Source organism: Martes martes, assembly GCF_963455335.1.
Source record: "Martes martes genome assembly, chromosome: 2".
In the NCBI taxonomy this organism is placed as follows: Eukaryota; Metazoa; Chordata; class Mammalia; order Carnivora; family Mustelidae; genus Martes; species Martes martes.
In genome coordinates, this window is record NC_137889.1 from 188,388,727 (window position 1) to 188,406,309 (window position 17,583).

Below are 17,583 nucleotides of genomic sequence, written 5' to 3' on the forward strand. Positions count from 1 at the left end.
TGTGTCTTTCTGTCCTCTGATACTACAAATTTTTTACTAGCTATTTAATTTAGGAGCTATATCATTGCGTATTTTTAAGATATATAAATGTGAGACTTCAAAAAGTACAATAACTAAACAGATATGATTCATATTTAATAGAAATAGCTATGACATGTTTCTTTTTGTCTTTTTCTAATCTTTTGTAGAGAATTAAAAGTAGTCAAAAGTAAAATTCTCTTAAGAAGCCCACATTACTTAATTCCTAGTGTTAATCCATGTGATGACCTCAAACAAAATATCTTCTCAACAAAAATGTTGAGCCGAGGGGTGCCTGGCTGGCTGAATTGGTAGAGCATGCAACTCTTGATCTCGTGGTTGTGAGTTCAAGCCCCACACTGGGTGTAGAGATTACATAAAAATAAAACCTTAAAAAAATGTTGAGCATAGAATACAAAGGATTTTACTTAATGGCATCACCTAATGGGTTCTTAGACTTGTAGGAATTAGTTCGCATCTCTCCAAATATGTCCCTCCACTTGGTATCTAGAGGCTTCACTGGTAGACTAGCTGTTCATTAGTCAGCTCCTTTGCATCTGTGAATTCATCATATAGGCTGTCCGTGTCCAAAATATTCATCATTTTTAAACATTTCCAAGCACACTTGTTGTTAACATAAGGTAAAACACTATCAAAGATCATGGTTTTAAAGCACGGAGGTAATTTCACTTTATGATTTCAAGATTGGATTCCAAATAAGTTACCGTTTTAATCAAGGAGTGAGAAAGTCCTATTTAACTTGATTGCCCTTCAGTGGTGACATTTTCTCTGAAAATAGTCTTAAATCCCCCCAGAATAAGTCATGGTTTTTTTCTGTATGAGATTTTGTCCTAATCCACACAGAACTTCATGCAACTCAGATGAAATCAGTTTACCTTGTCTAAGTTCCTTATAGCTTTTTCAGAGTTCATCAGTTTTGGAGAAACATCATAAAAATTTGTTTTGCTATAAACTTTTTCTTCATTCTCATCTGTCACATATTTCAAAATTAGGGAAAGACATTCTTTTTATCCCACACTTTGAAAATAGAATTTCATAGAAGACCAGTATTCTAACATCTCTATGACCAGGAGCAATGCTATCTATCTTGTAAGCTATATCTCAGGAGACCGTCTCCTTACCTTTAGAAACTTATTTTAAAAATGCACACTTTGAGGAAACTGTAAAGTGACCAAAAAGTTCCATTATAAAACTTCATTATCACAGGTGAGCAAACTACATCTCCTTTTAGCTGCCTTGTGTACAAGGTATACAGGACATTTAGTAGGTAAGAACTGTTTATTTTCTTTTCTAAAAAAGTTTATAGGCTGAATGGAATTTCCCAAAATTTACATTTGCATTCTTTGTTGAATATGCATATAGAAAAGTAACTTTCCTTAGGTACATAGAGATACTAAGGGAACAAAACAACAATGAATGTTTATTCTTATGGTATATGCCAGTGCCTTCAATGACTGTTAATTTCAACTGAGTAATGGTGTCTTTTCTGAGGCAGGTGTAATGGGAGGGGGAGATTTTTTAAAAACCCTTTGATTTTATAAAAACTTGCCTGTCTCTTCCCGAACTTGTGAGATTCAACCTCCTTATGCACATTCATAAACGTTCTCTTTCCCGTGTCTGTGTGGTCCCAAATCCATTGCTGCATATGGTTCAGAATGTCCTGCCTTGGTTACCTCTCTAATCTGGCTTTATGTATTCTTCCATGTGTCTTTATAATGCTGTCTTTTTGGGTATTGTCATACATTATATTACCGTCGTTCTCAGTTTCACCAATGAATTGTTAGAAACATGGTCACAATATTTACAATGTTCAAAATTGAAGTAGTGCTATCTTGATACAAAGGACAAAGTTAACCTAAAGTCATAGAGGAAGACACGATCACAAGCACTAACACAGTATCACTCGGGGGGACGCAGCAATGGATGACCCAACAGTGGGAAGTGCAAATCACGGATGCCAACGTCAAGAGTCAGGGTGAAAACAGCGAGAGTCACTCAAGAAAGTAGGTGATCAATACTGCGTCCAGTCAACACTGCAGATAGTAAAGCTTCTGACCTCTGATTTTTAGGCTGTCATACAGATGTGTGCTTTTCTTCCAAACTTCTGAAGCGTGTCTGATGGCTGGAACCCTTTTATATCTTGGGGAGGGCTTTCCAAGGATTCAAAAACATAGTACTAAAATTAGGATCGTCCTGAGCAAACCTAGACAGTCACGCTCCCACCAAGTTGAATCAAGTGGGGGTCGATTACTTACTTTCTGTGCTTCAGTTTCCCTGTCTATAAACTAGAGATAATAATAATGTCACATCATAATGTTTTGTATGATTTGGTATCCTAATAAATAAATAAGCACTCCAACAGAATACGAAGCCCTTAAGTGATATTTTATCTTATTATCATTACCATCACCTGACTTAACACAGAAACACTGAGGATAGAATTTTCTGTCTGCCTGGCCTCGTTCTGTACCGTCACCCCAGACACTTCTAAAATCTTCTTACTTACTGCTCAATCATTTAATTTCCTTTAAAACGTTCTAACTGATCACTAATACATTTTTGGTTTATCAGCTTTAATCTACCCTTTTTAATCTGTTACTCCGTTTAACGCTCAGCTCCAGTAACCTACTTAGTTCCTACATTCTCTACTATTTTCTTTTCTGTTTCCTTCTTTATGATAGCTGTAAGTTTGGCTCACTAAATATGGTGAGATTTTATTTATTTATTTCTTATTATTATTAATTTTTATTTTGAGAAAGGGAGAGAGAAAGGGAGAGGGACAGAGGGAGAGAGAGAATCTTAATCAGGCTCCACGCCCAACACACAGCCCTACAGGGAAGGGGGGTTTGATCCCATAGCCCTGAGATCATGACCTGAGCCAAAATCAAGAGTCAGACACTTAACTGACTGAGCCACTCAGGCACCCCATATTTTGTTTTTTGACTCAAAGCGAGAAACTTTCAAATAACTTAGAGTGTGCTATACTATGTTTTTGAAACCAAGGAGATGTGCTGAATAAGTTCTATTAAATCCAAAGGCCAGTTCATTATGGATTTTTTGTGTCCTCTTACTTGCTGGTGTTTCTCTCTTAGCAATTAAGAGCCTGAGAATGTTTAGATTGATTTTGTTCAGTGTAATACAAACTTGAAAATTGTTGCTGAGTTTTTTGGTTAATTTAGTAAAAATTCTATGAAATGCAGTTATATTGCTCTTCTCGCTGGGTTACTCAACTTTGACCTTCATCCTGTTTTATAAAGGAAATCCTGATTTCCTGAGTCCATTGAGCCCTTTATTTTCTCAAGCATTTGCAGGGTGAACTTTGTGTCTGATGACTTGTTTCCCAAGAGTTAGAGCCATGCTAGGAACTGATTTACAGAGTTTATGCAACTTTTATCAGAAAATAGTCTTTTGTAATCCTACTGACTTATGTGATACATTAGTAGCAAGACAAGTGCTCATATCTTTGCAAAAAAGAAAGAAAGAAAACTTATTTTAGCTATGTTACAAATATTTTGGAATGAGACATGTTTAAGAGGCAATTTAAAAATCATGTTATTATGCTTTAACAAATCTGAACATTTAAATGTACACATTATTGTGCAGAAAGTAAAACAGGTTATTGATAATTACTGGCCCACAGTTAATAAGTACTGTAGGGTGATTTTCCAATAGTGTTTGGAAAGTGCAATTTTCTAAAAATTAGAAATTAAATTAAAATTTCTAAAACTTTCAAAACTAATTTGTATAGTTTGTGTCCCATCTAGAAACACTTACGCAGTTAAAGTGAAAACCATTTCAAAATCTATTTCTCCATCTTGTTTGTTGACTTATCTTTTGGACAATAATGTTAGAAACATCAGGATTTCCACAGAAGGTCTTAGTGTACTCAGATTGAATTATTTTAAACTCATAAGACAAAAATCACATTTCCCTTTTCTGTAAATTTGGGTATTAAATGTACCTACTTGTATATTTGGTTATTGTACATTGACAGAGTAGCTTTCACAAAACATCATTGACTAAGGCATTTTTCTTTCCCAAATGTGACACGCACCCTGTTGTGGTATTTGAGTTACTCAGCAAGCTATCCATAGTGATAGGACAAAGCAAATTCACAAAGACAAACGTAAAAGGGAAAATCAGAAATTTTCCACAGGTTTTACAAAATATTTGGCATTTCCAATATGAATAGAAACCTCATAGAAAACCTGAAAAACAAGTATTGTTTTAATAAAAATGTCTTTGTAGAGAGGATAGAATCATTCCATTTCCCAAAAATATCTTATTTCTGGAATGTCATTCTGGGAATCACTCTGTCTTTCTGCCTGAAAATTTTCTCTCCTGCCTCACCATCTTCTCTTTAGAAGTTAATCTCCTTGAAGGTTTTGATTTTTTGTATTTAAAAAAAAAATTTATGAGTTTGTAAACATTCTTTCCAACAAATTATACTAGTCTATGAATGGTACAGACTCTGGGGGAAAATATTGGGTATGTATCTTATGTTGCTACTTTATCTTTTCGTTACAACTTGAAGAAGAGTATAAAGGTAAAATTGATCCCCTTTGTCTTTTATTATTCAAAAGTCATAAACACATTTATACAATAATGAATGTAGAATTCAAATTCTAAAGTTAAAAATCTTCTCCCTTTGAAAGATGTAGGAATTTTGTGACCTTAATTCATCAGTAACACACATATTATTAATAACATAAACTAAATTGGCAATGTTACAAAGTGAACTTAGATAATTCATCAGTTGGTTGGAATAATGTTTTGTGTCGTTAGTTAACATAACATTAACATTTATTTTTGTTACAGTTGTTATTTTTCTGATCCATCCCTTATCATTCATACAGACTTTTGACTATTTATACAAAAGTTGCTGCCAAACAAGAAAATAATCCAGACTGTATTCGGATTTTTTCTTAAGATTTTATTTATTTATTTGACAGAGAGTGAGAGAGAGCACAATGGGGAGGGGCCAAAGGAGAGGTAGAAACAGACTACCCGCTGAGCAAGGAACCCAACATGGGGCTCCATCCCAGGACCCCGAGATCATGACCTGAGCCAAAGACAGATGCTTAACCAACTGAGCCACCCAGGCACCCCTGTTTTCAGATTATAAAGGGAAATAAGAAACATTGACCTTGTGTAAGAATTATGTAAAAGATCCCACATTTCTCAAAACAAACAACAAACAAAAAAGAACATAGACTTTCTCACTTTCATATATGTTATCTTTTTTTTCCCGCTTTCATATGTATTACCTTAATTATCACAAGATCTGAAGCCTTATTTTATCTCTATGTGTATGAGGCTTTTGATATTCAAGGGTTAAGTAGTTTATGCAAGATAACAATTGTGAAATTGGACTGATAAGGTTAAATCCATGCCTTTAGACTCTGTAATTGACTCCTACACTCTTCTTCCAGGCATAGTTTGTTCTCCATTGTCATAGTTGCTTAATACCTTGACATTTCAACATATCTTAAGATATTATGGTGTTACAACCTTCTTATTCTCCAACTCTAATTTTATCTTTTACTTAAGATTTTAGAGCAGGTAGTTTAGGAACCCAGGAGTCCCAAAGATTGTGTAATGGACAGCATGCTATAACTTTTAGTTTATAATTTCAATCCATTCAAGAACGTAGGGATTTAAGAGAGATTCCTTTATTTAGTGAACACGTTAATTGTGCATCCACTCTGTGGTAGACAGTTTTATAGGACCTGCAGATACATTGGTGATCCGAAGAGATAAAATAACTCATTCTCTTGGAATGTACTTTCTAGTTGGGGATACAAACAATCAACAAGCAATATTAACAAAATATATAGAGTAGACAAGTACTGATGAGAAAAATAATGCAGGGAAAGTAATAGGAAAAAAAAAAGAATAGGGGAAAGGTGTTTGAAATTTTAAATATGGTGACTCAGAAGAACGCTCTGTGAAAAGGTGACATTTGAATGAGGGACTGAAGAAATATAGCAGGTAAACCATGCAGCTATCTTTTGGAAGAATATTCCAGGCCAAAGGAACATCAAAGACAAATCCTTTGAGACTGGAACATCTTTGGCACATCCAAAGGTCGGAGCAGGCCAACTAGGTGGGACGGACTGAGTGAAGGGGAGAACAGGAAATGATGTCACAGATATGCAGAAGTTATAATGCCTTGTAGACCCTTGAAAGATTTTGGGTTTTACTTTCTTTTTCTTTTTTTATTAACATATGATGTATTATTTGTTTCAGGGATACAGATCTGTGATTCATCAGTCTTATGTAATACCCAGTGCTAGTTAAAACACATACCCTCCTCAATGTCCATCACCCAGCAACCCTATCCACCCTCCCCCATGCTCAATCAACCTCAATCAACCCTCAGTTTGTTTCCCAAGATTAATCATCTCTTAGGGTTTGTCTCCCTCTCCGGTTTCCTCTTGTTTCTTTTTTCCTTTCTTCCCCTATGATCCTAAGTCAATCAGAGAAAGAAAATTATCGTATTATCTCACTGATATGTAGAATTTAAAAAACAAGGCAGGGGATCATAGGGGAAGAGTGTTTTTTTACTTTCATTGAAGTGGAAAACATCCGACGTCTTTCATCAATGAGTCATATAATCTGAATTATATTTAAAAAGAATTTCTCTATCTTGTTGAATATAGAGGGACAGAGGACGAGGGTCAAAATGGGAAGATCGGTTAGGAGGCTATTTAAAAAGGGGTGGCTCCAACCAATTTGGTGTAGTTGAGGTGATGAGCAGCTGCCAGATTTAGAAGGCAGGGCCTCCAAGATTTCCTGATGGATTTTTGTGAGACAGAAGAATCAATATGATTCCTAAGTTTGGGGCAAGAATACTTCAAAGAATGAAGTTGTTGTTTACTGAAATGGGAAAACAGAGGGAAGAGAAGGTTTTTTTTGGACGGTGGAGAGAGAAACAGGATATGATGAGGGGCTCAGTTTTGGACATGTAATATTTGATAACTTTTTAAACATCCAGTGGAGATTAAATGGATGCAGAGCTCTACTGACATAGAGAATTCAGCTCTAAGGCCAAGTTCTAGGCAGAGGACATTAGTACCATCATTCAAAAACAAGTATTTCTTAAGCATTTTTGTGTGTCAAGCCCAGTACTAGGGGCTGGGATATAACATTAATAAGATATAAAATTAATAAGGCACACAATAGTATATAGTACATATAGGTGATTGGGTAATATAGTACTTAGAAATGTAGAACTTTGGAAATAAGAATATTTATCACATTGTTACAATAATACCTAAGAGTTTTGTTCAACTGTCCATCCTCTTAAAGGCATTTTTTTGTTTGTTTCTTTGTTTTTGTTTTTTTTTTCATGGCTTGGCTTCCTGGAAGTTCTGTTACGGTGCACTGTTATAAAGAGGGCTATTCTCAAAGCTCTTATAGGGATTTAATATCCATTGTTCTTTTTCTTTCATCTTATTTATGAAATTCAAGTGGTGAGTTGTATTTGAAGGGTGCCACTATCTCAGGATAGTATATACAAGGTGGTTGGTGTTGATGTTTTCTGAGCTAGACAGTAATACCTGAAAAGTGAATTAATCACTAGACTTTTTTGTTTTGTCTTTGAGTGTAATGTACTTTTTGTACTGATGTTTTGACATCTGGTATTCTTCTCTTAATGACTCTGCATGGGGTTTTTGAAGGACTTATGAAGGCACTGAGTAAAAGTAAATATGTTTCTAATAATGTAACTACCCAGACAAAGGCAGGAGTTTTTTGTTTTCTTCTTTCTTTTCTTTCTTCTCTCTCTCTCTCTCTCTCTTTTTTTTTTTTTTTTTTTGTTAGTGTTTTAGGTCTTTAGGATACATTTGAGAATGTATTATACCTGCCATTTTTCCCATTACAGAAGACTGCTGTGCTGAACATTGGTGCTTGATACTCAATCACAGCATCTTTCCTTTGAGTCAAAGAAAAGAGCAAATAGCCCTCTGTTCAGGGAGCTAGGTAGCACTAACCATTCTCCACTCTCAAACAGTAAAAATAATTTAAGCTATCTGAGACCAAACACTACTTAGTAGTGTCCCCTGGAGAACAAAGCAGTTACAGCAAAATTTCATGTAGTTTTCTTTCATGATTTGAGCTCCTTCCGGGAAATATATCTAGAGTTATGCAGGAATATTTCAGAGTTCTTTCACTGACAGTGTTCTAACAGAGTTCTTTATCAAATAACTGTGAAGTCTTCTCTGGCGACCTGAGAAGAGCTGTGATTTAGGTTATAGCATAGTGACTGGCTTGGGAGAATTTCCATATTCAAAATAATCTTTGTATGAAGTTTGTATATAACAGAAAAGTATGAAGTTTGAATAAAAACAAACAACACCAGAAAACCTGGTTATTTAGTATTTTTAAAGTGAGCTAGCAGTGTGGAAGACAACTAAACGTAGCGACTTCCATCTTAAAGTAAAAATCGGTGTGTATGATCTACACAGTTGAAAAAGATGTCAATTAGAAACGTTATCGCTTTGTTTTCAACAAAAAGTTCCCCAGGCTGATACCACACTTTAACTACTTCAGTATATATCCATAAATATCAATGTCATTGTTTTTTGTTTTTTTTTAATTTTGTATAAGTGGTATTATACCGTATAGATTCTTTTGTCACTTACATTTTTATTTTTTTTTAATTTTTTAAAGGTTTTATTTTTTTAATTTATTTGACAGAGAGAGGGAGATCACAAGTAGGCAGAGAGGCAGGCAGAGAGCCCGATGCGGGGCTTAGGTTTTTGAGAAGTATCCATGTTTGTGACTATAAATTTAGAACACTGATTTTCTATTACTCTTCAAAATATCATTTCTATAAATCAACTATTATTTATTTGGCCCCTACTTATGGAAATTAGGCCTTCAGGGCTTTTTAAGCAACTACAAAGAGAAGAAGCGTTGATGGTCATAGACAATTTCTCAACTCCCCTCCAGCATCTTGGCATACTGATACGTTGGGCCACCCTAAATTCTAATGCTTCACAGAAGTGGTTTTGGGTGGAGGCAAACTACCATGGAGAGGGAATAGAGTTTGGAATCTTAGAAGAAGGACAGAAATGAGATAGTACACAGAACAAGGAACATGAAAGGAATGGATCCCACGGGACTATTTTAATAGAGCCCCGCCCAAAAATGTAGTTTTAGTACAGAAGCTTTTTATGAACTTCTTTTTCTTAGCCCTGTTTTATGCTGCTACTGGAGATAGTAATACTGAATGCTTATTTTCCATCTGTATATAACAGGCTCTTTTCATGCAAAACCCTTTAAGGATCAAACTTCTTGGTCTCCTTAAGCCGTTCAATATGAATATAAATCCAGTGAATATCCTCATTCTTTTAGATCTTCCACTAAATAAATGGTATGTGCATGTGGCTGTTCATCAGAATTAACTGGGAATCTTTACAAAAATGCATACTTTTATGAACTCAAACTTGGACATTTTGATAAAGAGCTTAAATGACAGAAGAATCGTATTTTTTTTTAATTAAAAAGTCCGTTGGTGATTTAGAAAGCATTTCAGTTGAAACCACTTCCCTAAGTGTATAACTTAGTTTTTTAAATAGAGTATTCCGTAGTGGGGGTGTAAAACACACACACACACACACACACACACACACACACAAAAACAAAAACAAAAAAACCTATAAAAGTGATACGAGTTGAAAAAATACAGCTTTTCCCTGAAACCATAGGCCAGAATTATGTTAACTTGCTTCAACTATTTGTATCCTGAAAATACATGTAACCAAGAGAAGTGCAAACACTATTGTCATCCCTGAATATCAAACTGATGGACACCTCATGGAGAATATTAAATGCTTTACCTGTGGACTAGAAAACCAGAATAATTAAGTTATCTTATTCACTGTGTGTGCCTAGTACATTATGAAACCATGCATCATGAATCCAGGTCCTCGTAAAACTTCATAATTTGTTATGCATAATTGCAACTTATGGCTTTTCTGTTGTCTTTCCAGCACAGTGATGCGGTCCATGACCTCCTTCTGGATGTGATCACGTGGGTTGGAATTTTGCTGTCCCTTGTTTGTCTCCTGATTTGCATCTTCACATTTTGCTTTTTCCGCGGGCTCCAGAGTGACCGCAATACCATCCACAAGAACCTCTGCATCAGCCTCTTTGTAGCTGAACTGCTCTTCCTGATCGGGATCAACCGAACTGACCAACCCGTAAGCAACCTACACTGATATTAGGAAAGAATGTCTCCATTTTTCCAGCTTTCCAGTACTCAAAATATTCTTGCCTGAATGGAACCTCTCTTCCAGTTGTCTATGATAGTTACTAATTTTCAGATCTGGTTCAGTGCCCCCCAACCTTTTTTACTCCATTGTTGTAAAGAAGCAACAAATGTTAGGACGTATGCCTGTACATTTCTTGAGAAATTCTGTTCATAACCTTGCCTTTCTCAAGAATTATGTCTCTTCATTAGTTTGTGTGTATGTTTTTGTTTTGTTTTGCTTCTTTATTTTTTAAGATTTTATTTATTTATTTGAGAGAGAGAGCAGCCGAGGGAGCGGGAGAAGCAAGCTTCCCACTGAGCAGGGAACCCAATGTAGGGCTCTATCGAAGAAGCCTGCGATCATGACTGAGCCAAAGGCGGATGCTTAACCAACTGAGCCACCCAGGTGTCCCATGTTTTGCTTTGTTCTTATCAGAGTAGAATATGGGGGAAATTTCAGTGAAATCATTTGGGGAATAGAGAGTATCTTTCCTAATAGATATAATTGTTATTTTTCAAAGTTTATCACAAACTTTTTTTAAAGTTAATTTTTTTTTAGTAATCTCTATACCCTAAGTGGGGCTCAAACCCACGACCCCAAGATCAAGAGTTGCAGGCTTTTCTGACTTAGCAAGGTAGGCGGCCATATCATATACTTTAAAACAAAACAAAACAAAACAAAAAAAGTGTATATCATATTTAAAACTTTGCGTCTAAAATGAGTTTTTCTAATTGACATATTTGGAAAATAGTTCAGACTATAGGACATTTCAGAATTTATGAACTCTTCCCAAATTTTATTTGACACATTGTATTTGCTCAAGTTCTATTGACATCTTTAATGTCAGCTTTGTACTTTATTACTTAGTCATGTGAGAAAATAAGGAAGAGGAGGAAAGGAAAGAAGAGGAGGAAATAAGGAAGAGGAGGAAAGGAAGGAAGTAGGGAAAGAAAGGGGGGGAAAGGAGTAGCACTAGCCAACTTTTGGTAAAACCAAACAGAAAATACGAATAACAGTATCTAATTACTCAACAGACTCTATGCCTACTTACAGTTTATGTGAGGCCCATCGTATTTACTTACGATTCACAGTACATGTTTGGTCTCATGATCAAAACTGTAATTGAAAAGAAAACTTATGTTTTTTAGAAGATGTGTAGGCATAATAAATAATTCATTCACTTAATGCTGTTCTCCGGTATGTGTCCATAAGTACGGAGTACTTTACAATAAAAATGCAGTTGGATTCACGTTGGTGATTACACATTCATGATTAATGGCTGTAAAGGGTACAATTATGGTGATTATACTTTTAATTGGTTATCATATACAAATGTGACAGCTTTTCCCATAAATGCATACATATGAATAAGCAATCAAAGAGTACATTTCTTCTCCCAAAAAAGTAAAGTCTTCTGATAACAAAAATTAATAGTTGAGGTTCTAACTCTAAAAAGCAAGGAATGGAAAACTATGTTATTTTCCAAGAAGAAATCATTTCATTCTCTTGTTAACCTGCAATTCAAATGTTGTGTGATTTCTTTTCATTTAGAAACCTTATTCTTTTGTTTCCTGATATACATATGGTATGATAAACTTCACCACATGTTGTATGCTGTACAAAACTAACTTCTGACAAATAGCATAGAAAGCAAAGATTAATGTGAAAAGTTGGAGTAGTGTACGTCTTAGCTCAGTTTGTCTTCTTGTTCCTAGATAGGAGTCCTCTTCCTGACTCTTAGGTGGTGATTAGGCTGTGCTTTCTCTCTAGCCTGCTGATATGGGACGTCCTCATCTCCCTTCAGTGTCATCTCTCCGACTCAGTGAAACTGACCTGCCCTTTGTCTCTTTCTCAAAGATCATATACTCATCATTGAATCCATTATAATCTGATAATGTCTATAAATTTTTTGCCCTTTTCTAGTAGGAGATACAGATTTTAGTTAGGATTTCTTTCTTTCTTAAGACATATTTATTTATTTGAGAGAGAGAAAGAGAAAGAGGGGGGCAGGTAGAGGAAGAGGGAGAGGGAGAGAGAATCCCAAGCAGACTCCATGGTTAACGTGGAGCCCCACCAGACAGATTGCAAGACCCCCAAAACCACGACCTGAGCCGATACCAAGAGACAGAAGCCTAACTGACTGCTCCACCCATGCGCCTCTAGGCTTTCTTAAATAAAAAATGAAGACCCCACTTCCCCAAGGAGTGAAAATTTCAGAACTGACATAAGAAAATCAATACATGTTCAGATGAAACTTGTAGTGCCTTAGAGAATATGCCAAAATAAGGACCAGCGGTCTTTTTTTTTTTTTTTTAATATTTTATCTATTTATTTGACAGAGATCACAAGTAGTCAGAGGGGCAGGCAGAGAGAGAGAGGGGGAAGCAGGCTCCCTGCCGAGCAGAGAGCCCGATGCGGGGCTCGATCCCAGGACCCTGAGATCATGACCTGAGCTGAAGGCAGAGGCTTAACCCACTGAGCCACCCAGGTGCCCCCCAGCTGTCTTTTTGGACCAAGCTTGTCTAGCCCAAGATTTCTTACAATAACAGGAAAAGTAGAGAAAGAAAGCACTCTGGAACATTTTATTTTATTTTATTTTATTTTAACCAGACCTACTTTTACACTTTGCAGCATGAACTTCCCAATGTCACTTTAAATCCTTCCTAAAACCAGGCAGAGAAGAAATAAACCAGCAAATAATAATAACAAAGTAATGATCCCATCACAAAATACTGTAATTATTATCCTTTTTAACTTTAAGAGCTTTTATTCTCCTTGATTTAAATGTTTCTTTTTCATTTACAATTGGGGAACTTAGTGATAGAACACACATGATCATGGCTGAGAAAAATAATGCATGAGATGTTGTTTTTAAAACTGTAGACGAATCTTGGTAATAATTATCAATAATAGGCTCTTAGAAGTTTTTCCTAAATTGTTTAACAATATTTCCTTATTATCATCCTATGCTGTTATCTGTAAGCCGTTATTACAAAAAATGTTAAATGTGGTTATGAAGGATCAGTTATATTTAGGTTTTACCATTGAAATTTTAAGAATCTTGTCTAGATTATTCTTTTGCAGACCTCTTGTGTCATTGCCCTGTTGATAAATGTTTATTTTGATGTTATGGTAGATTTCGTTCCATTCTTACTCGAGTGCTCTGTTCCCTTCCCCAGATTGCCTGTGCTGTTTTCGCTGCCCTCTTACATTTCTTTTTCTTGGCCGCCTTCACCTGGATGTTCCTGGAGGGAGTGCAGCTCTACATCATGCTGGTAGAGGTTTTCGAGAGCGAGCACTCGCGGAGGAAATACTTCTACCTGGTCGGCTACGGGATGCCCGCACTCATCGTGGCTGTGTCAGCAGCGGTAGACTACAGGAGTTACGGAACAGATAAAGTGTGAGTTCATCATTTCTTTCCTTTTTTCCCCCTCTCTTTGGAAATCTAGTTGAAATAAATGCTTTGGATTTTCTTGGAAGCTAACGTCTCTGTATCACCTCACAGCAATAAATGATAGAACTGGAGAAGCAAATGGGGATAATTCAATTCAAGGTTGTACTTTTGTTATGATACAGAAAAGAGAGGAAAAAAAAATCCCGAGATTCAGTAGGGTGCTGTTTAAAACAGCTTAATTTTCCCACAGCTACATCAGAGCCTTGAGTAATTATACAAAGATGAACGCTTTAATATCTTTCAGAGCACTGGGACATTTGTCAAATGAAGAACTAGCTATGTCAGAAGATGTGTATTCAGAGGACAGCATAGTCCCTGATATTAATGGCTTCTCTTCTTCCTGACCTGTCAGTTCTAGTCACTGGATAGAAATTTATATCATTAACAGAAAGAGAAACAATAGGAGCAGGGGCAGCTTGTTATTTTTCCCTTTTTTTTTTTTTTTTCCCTAGGTGGGTATTGGGTTGTAGTGATCGATGTTATTTTCAGTATACACTCAAATTGGTGAGACATACATGTCCTGGAAAGGAATTCAGTGAAAAATATGTTTGTAATCGACATCAGTGTAACAGTTGGCATCCTGAGAATGAATGAAAGTTTCAAAAGAAAAAGATCAGAAAGAAGACCGAGAGAGAGCTCCAAAGAATACCCTCAGTTAGGACATAGTTTCGGGTGGGAAAATAAAAATAAAGACAAAAGCCTTAAAAGAGAATGAGAGCCTTTAGAAGAACCTTAAAAAAGAGTGAGAAGCCTTAAAAGAGAAGGAGAAGATCGTTTCAAGATGGTGTTTCAGAACACCAGCTGGGGTGTTCTTTTTTTTTTTTTTTTTTTTAAAGATTTTATTTATTTATTTGACACAGAGAGAGAGAGATCACAAGTAGGCAGAGAGGGGTGGGGAGGAAGCAGTCTCCCTGCTGAGCAGAGAGCCCGAAGCGGGGCTTGATCCCAGGACCCTGAGATCATGACCTGAGCTGAAGGCAGAGGCTCAATCCACTGAGCCACCCAGGCGCCCCAGCCAGCTGGGGTGTTCTATAGCAAAGATAATTGAAGAGGATAAGCACTGAGGAAAAATTATTTGTCCTTTGCAACAATTATTTTGACAATGCTGGAAGCAGAAACCAGACTGGAAGGTTTGAAGAGATACGTCAATAGGAAGAAAGTAGAGTCTTAGCGTATTACCTGTAGCCTGAAAATGTTTGAGAAATAGTGAAAAGATTAACTTGTGGTTATAGAAATGAAGAAGGATTTTTCAAAATGAAGTCCAAAGAATGTCTAGGGGTGGGAAGAATGCATTTCATAGAAGGAGATTAATAGAGGGAACATGTCTATGCCTTATTTGTATTTAATATATAGAGAGGTTGAATGAAAGGGGAAGGTCCTAGAGGGATAGAAAAGCATAAGATTATACATAAGATTAAGAAAACCTTGATTTAATACAGGAGTTGGCTTTGCCATGCACCTCGTCCAAGACATTAATTTTACAAATAAAAATAATCAAGGACCAGGTAAATTAATTGCCTTGCCCATGGTTATAGAGCTAGATAGTGGCAGATGTGTGATAAAAAAGATCACATTCATTTCCACTAGACTAGGAATGTTTTTGGAAAAGTAAAATGACCCCTCTCTTCTAAGATGAGTGTGAAGGAAAGAACAGATAAGATGAATTTCAACGTGGAACAACTTTCCATCAAGTAGAAGAAGCGGACTTGCTGAGTGACTAGGTGAGGTCACGTTGAGAGGACAGGAAATTTGAAAAGTCTTGAAATGAGCGCTATGGAAAATGTGCTAAGGAGCCAATTAGACATTAATAAAAAGATTTCCAAGCAGCACTGAAGACTCAGATGAGGTTAGATAACATCAATTTGTACAGAAGTTAATAAGCCAAATTTCATGACTTTCCACCGGCCATCAGCAGCCTGAATGAATATGCTGGCAACCAAGCAGCTCACTTCCCCTAAGAGAGGCTTCACGAGGAGGGAAGACAAGCAGAAGCATTATTGGGAGCATAAAGTAGAGTATGTGGCGGTTCAAAGGCACCGACAATACAGTTGAAAGAAGACCATCTCACTTCTGTTGAATTTTTCTCTCTTGAGTGCAAGAAAGGCTGTAAAAGGCCATTTGTCTAAATGTAACTAATAGTAATTGTTTTTTAATCCAACCTTTATGAAATGTGGTCAAATCTGAGTTCATTTTGTGGATCCCAGTGATAATTATGGAACAAATTAGGATTAGATAAAAGCATTAAAAGAGCTTGCCTCCAAAGACTTCTTAGGTGAAGGGAAATTAGGTAGATCAGATATTTTTTTTTTTTTAAATAACACCTGTATTGATATAATTCACGTACCATAAAATTCACTCTTTTAAAGTGTATGCTGCTGTAGTTTTTAGTACATTCACAGTATTATGCACGCATCACCACCATCTCATTTTAAAACATTTTTATCCCTTAAACGGAAACCCACTAGCCGTCATTCTCCTTAGGCCATAGGATTTTACATTTTAATTAATGTATATCCCCTCTAAGATATTAAAAATGAGTGATACAGTTATTTGTGACCTACTAGTATTCAAATATTGTTCTTAAGTAATTTCATTTTGCTTTCTTGCAGCCCCTGAATTGCTTCTTTTACATGTTTTATTTCTTTTTAGATATTTGCAAATTTTCCTGTCACTAAACTGACTCAAACTTGTTTGCTTTGTGTTTTAATCATTTATTTTGAGACAGATGTCATTTTCTTGGTAGTACGAATCTATCTTGCCTTAGAATCAATAATATGTAAGTCTCTTGTGACTGTTCAGTCTTTGGCCATCCTTGCTTTAATTTCCTGCACCATAACTGGAAACTCTCATTTACTGACATTATTACCGTGTGGGAATAGAGGCTAATTTACTTCCCAAGCACTGATTTAAAATAAGCCTTCATAATAGTTCAGTTCCACAATTATGATTTTTCCCAACACAAAGAGCAGCAAAGCCGATATAGAGAAAAGGGAGGATAGATGAAAGAGGGAGAGAAAAGAATACGGAAAATTGCTTTAAAATTCTATCTCAGGCAGCACAAAGTGTTTAGTGTCGCATTTGTACATTTTAAATAAATCGTCCGCAGAGAAACCTTCCAGAATACATGGAAAAAATGTTTAACTTCCACCAATTGGGAATGCATCCAATCCAGGGTCTATTTTGCCCATTGAAGAAGCAGGTGTGGAAAAAGAAACATTTCTCAGGCATTTGCATTTACTTGAGAAGCTGAAATGAACAGATCATGTTTTCTATCAGGAGTTTAATCAAGATAGCTTCTCAAAGAAAAATATAAACAGTGAATTTTCCCACAATTCAAAGGCTCTCTGCATATAGAATTATGTATCTTGTTCCTTATTATCAAATCTTTGTTGGTCCAGTTTCTGTGAGTATTGTCGACTGCTTTTATTTGACCTTCAGGTGACATTCCTGACTCCCTGTTCATCTCATGACTTTTTCTCATGTAAATCTATCTCAAATTGTTTTTTTGTTTGCCAGTGTTACCTTCTTAGATGCTACATTCATCTTTTGTTTTTTATTTTTACGATTTTATTTATTTATTTGACAGACAGAGATCACAAGTAGGCCGAGAGGCAGGCAGAGAGGGAGGGGGAGGCAGGCTTCCTGCTGAGCAGAGAGCCCAATGCAGGGCTCGATCCCAGGACCCTGGGATCGTGACCTGAGCTGAAGGCAGAGGAGTTAACCCACTGAGCCACCCAGGCGCCCCTACATTCATCTTTTTAAATACAAATATATAAAGTCCACAGTCTTAAATAAACTGGAATTAGCCAGAATGCAGACACATATTTTCAG

General features: G+C 36.2%; 1 protein-coding gene across 1 annotated transcript in view; it reads left to right on the top strand.

Moving 5' to 3' along the window:
• ADGRL3 (adhesion G protein-coupled receptor L3) overlaps positions 1-17,583 on the top strand; it is a 417,871-nt gene that overhangs the window by 319,108 nt on the left and 81,180 nt on the right. Inside the window, exons 13-14 of the mRNA XM_080796369.1 lie at positions 10,038-10,247; positions 13,478-13,698. Coding sequence (XP_080652495.1) covers positions 10,038-10,247; positions 13,478-13,698 — 431 coding nt within the window. The remainder of the gene's footprint in view (positions 1-10,037; positions 10,248-13,477; positions 13,699-17,583) is intronic.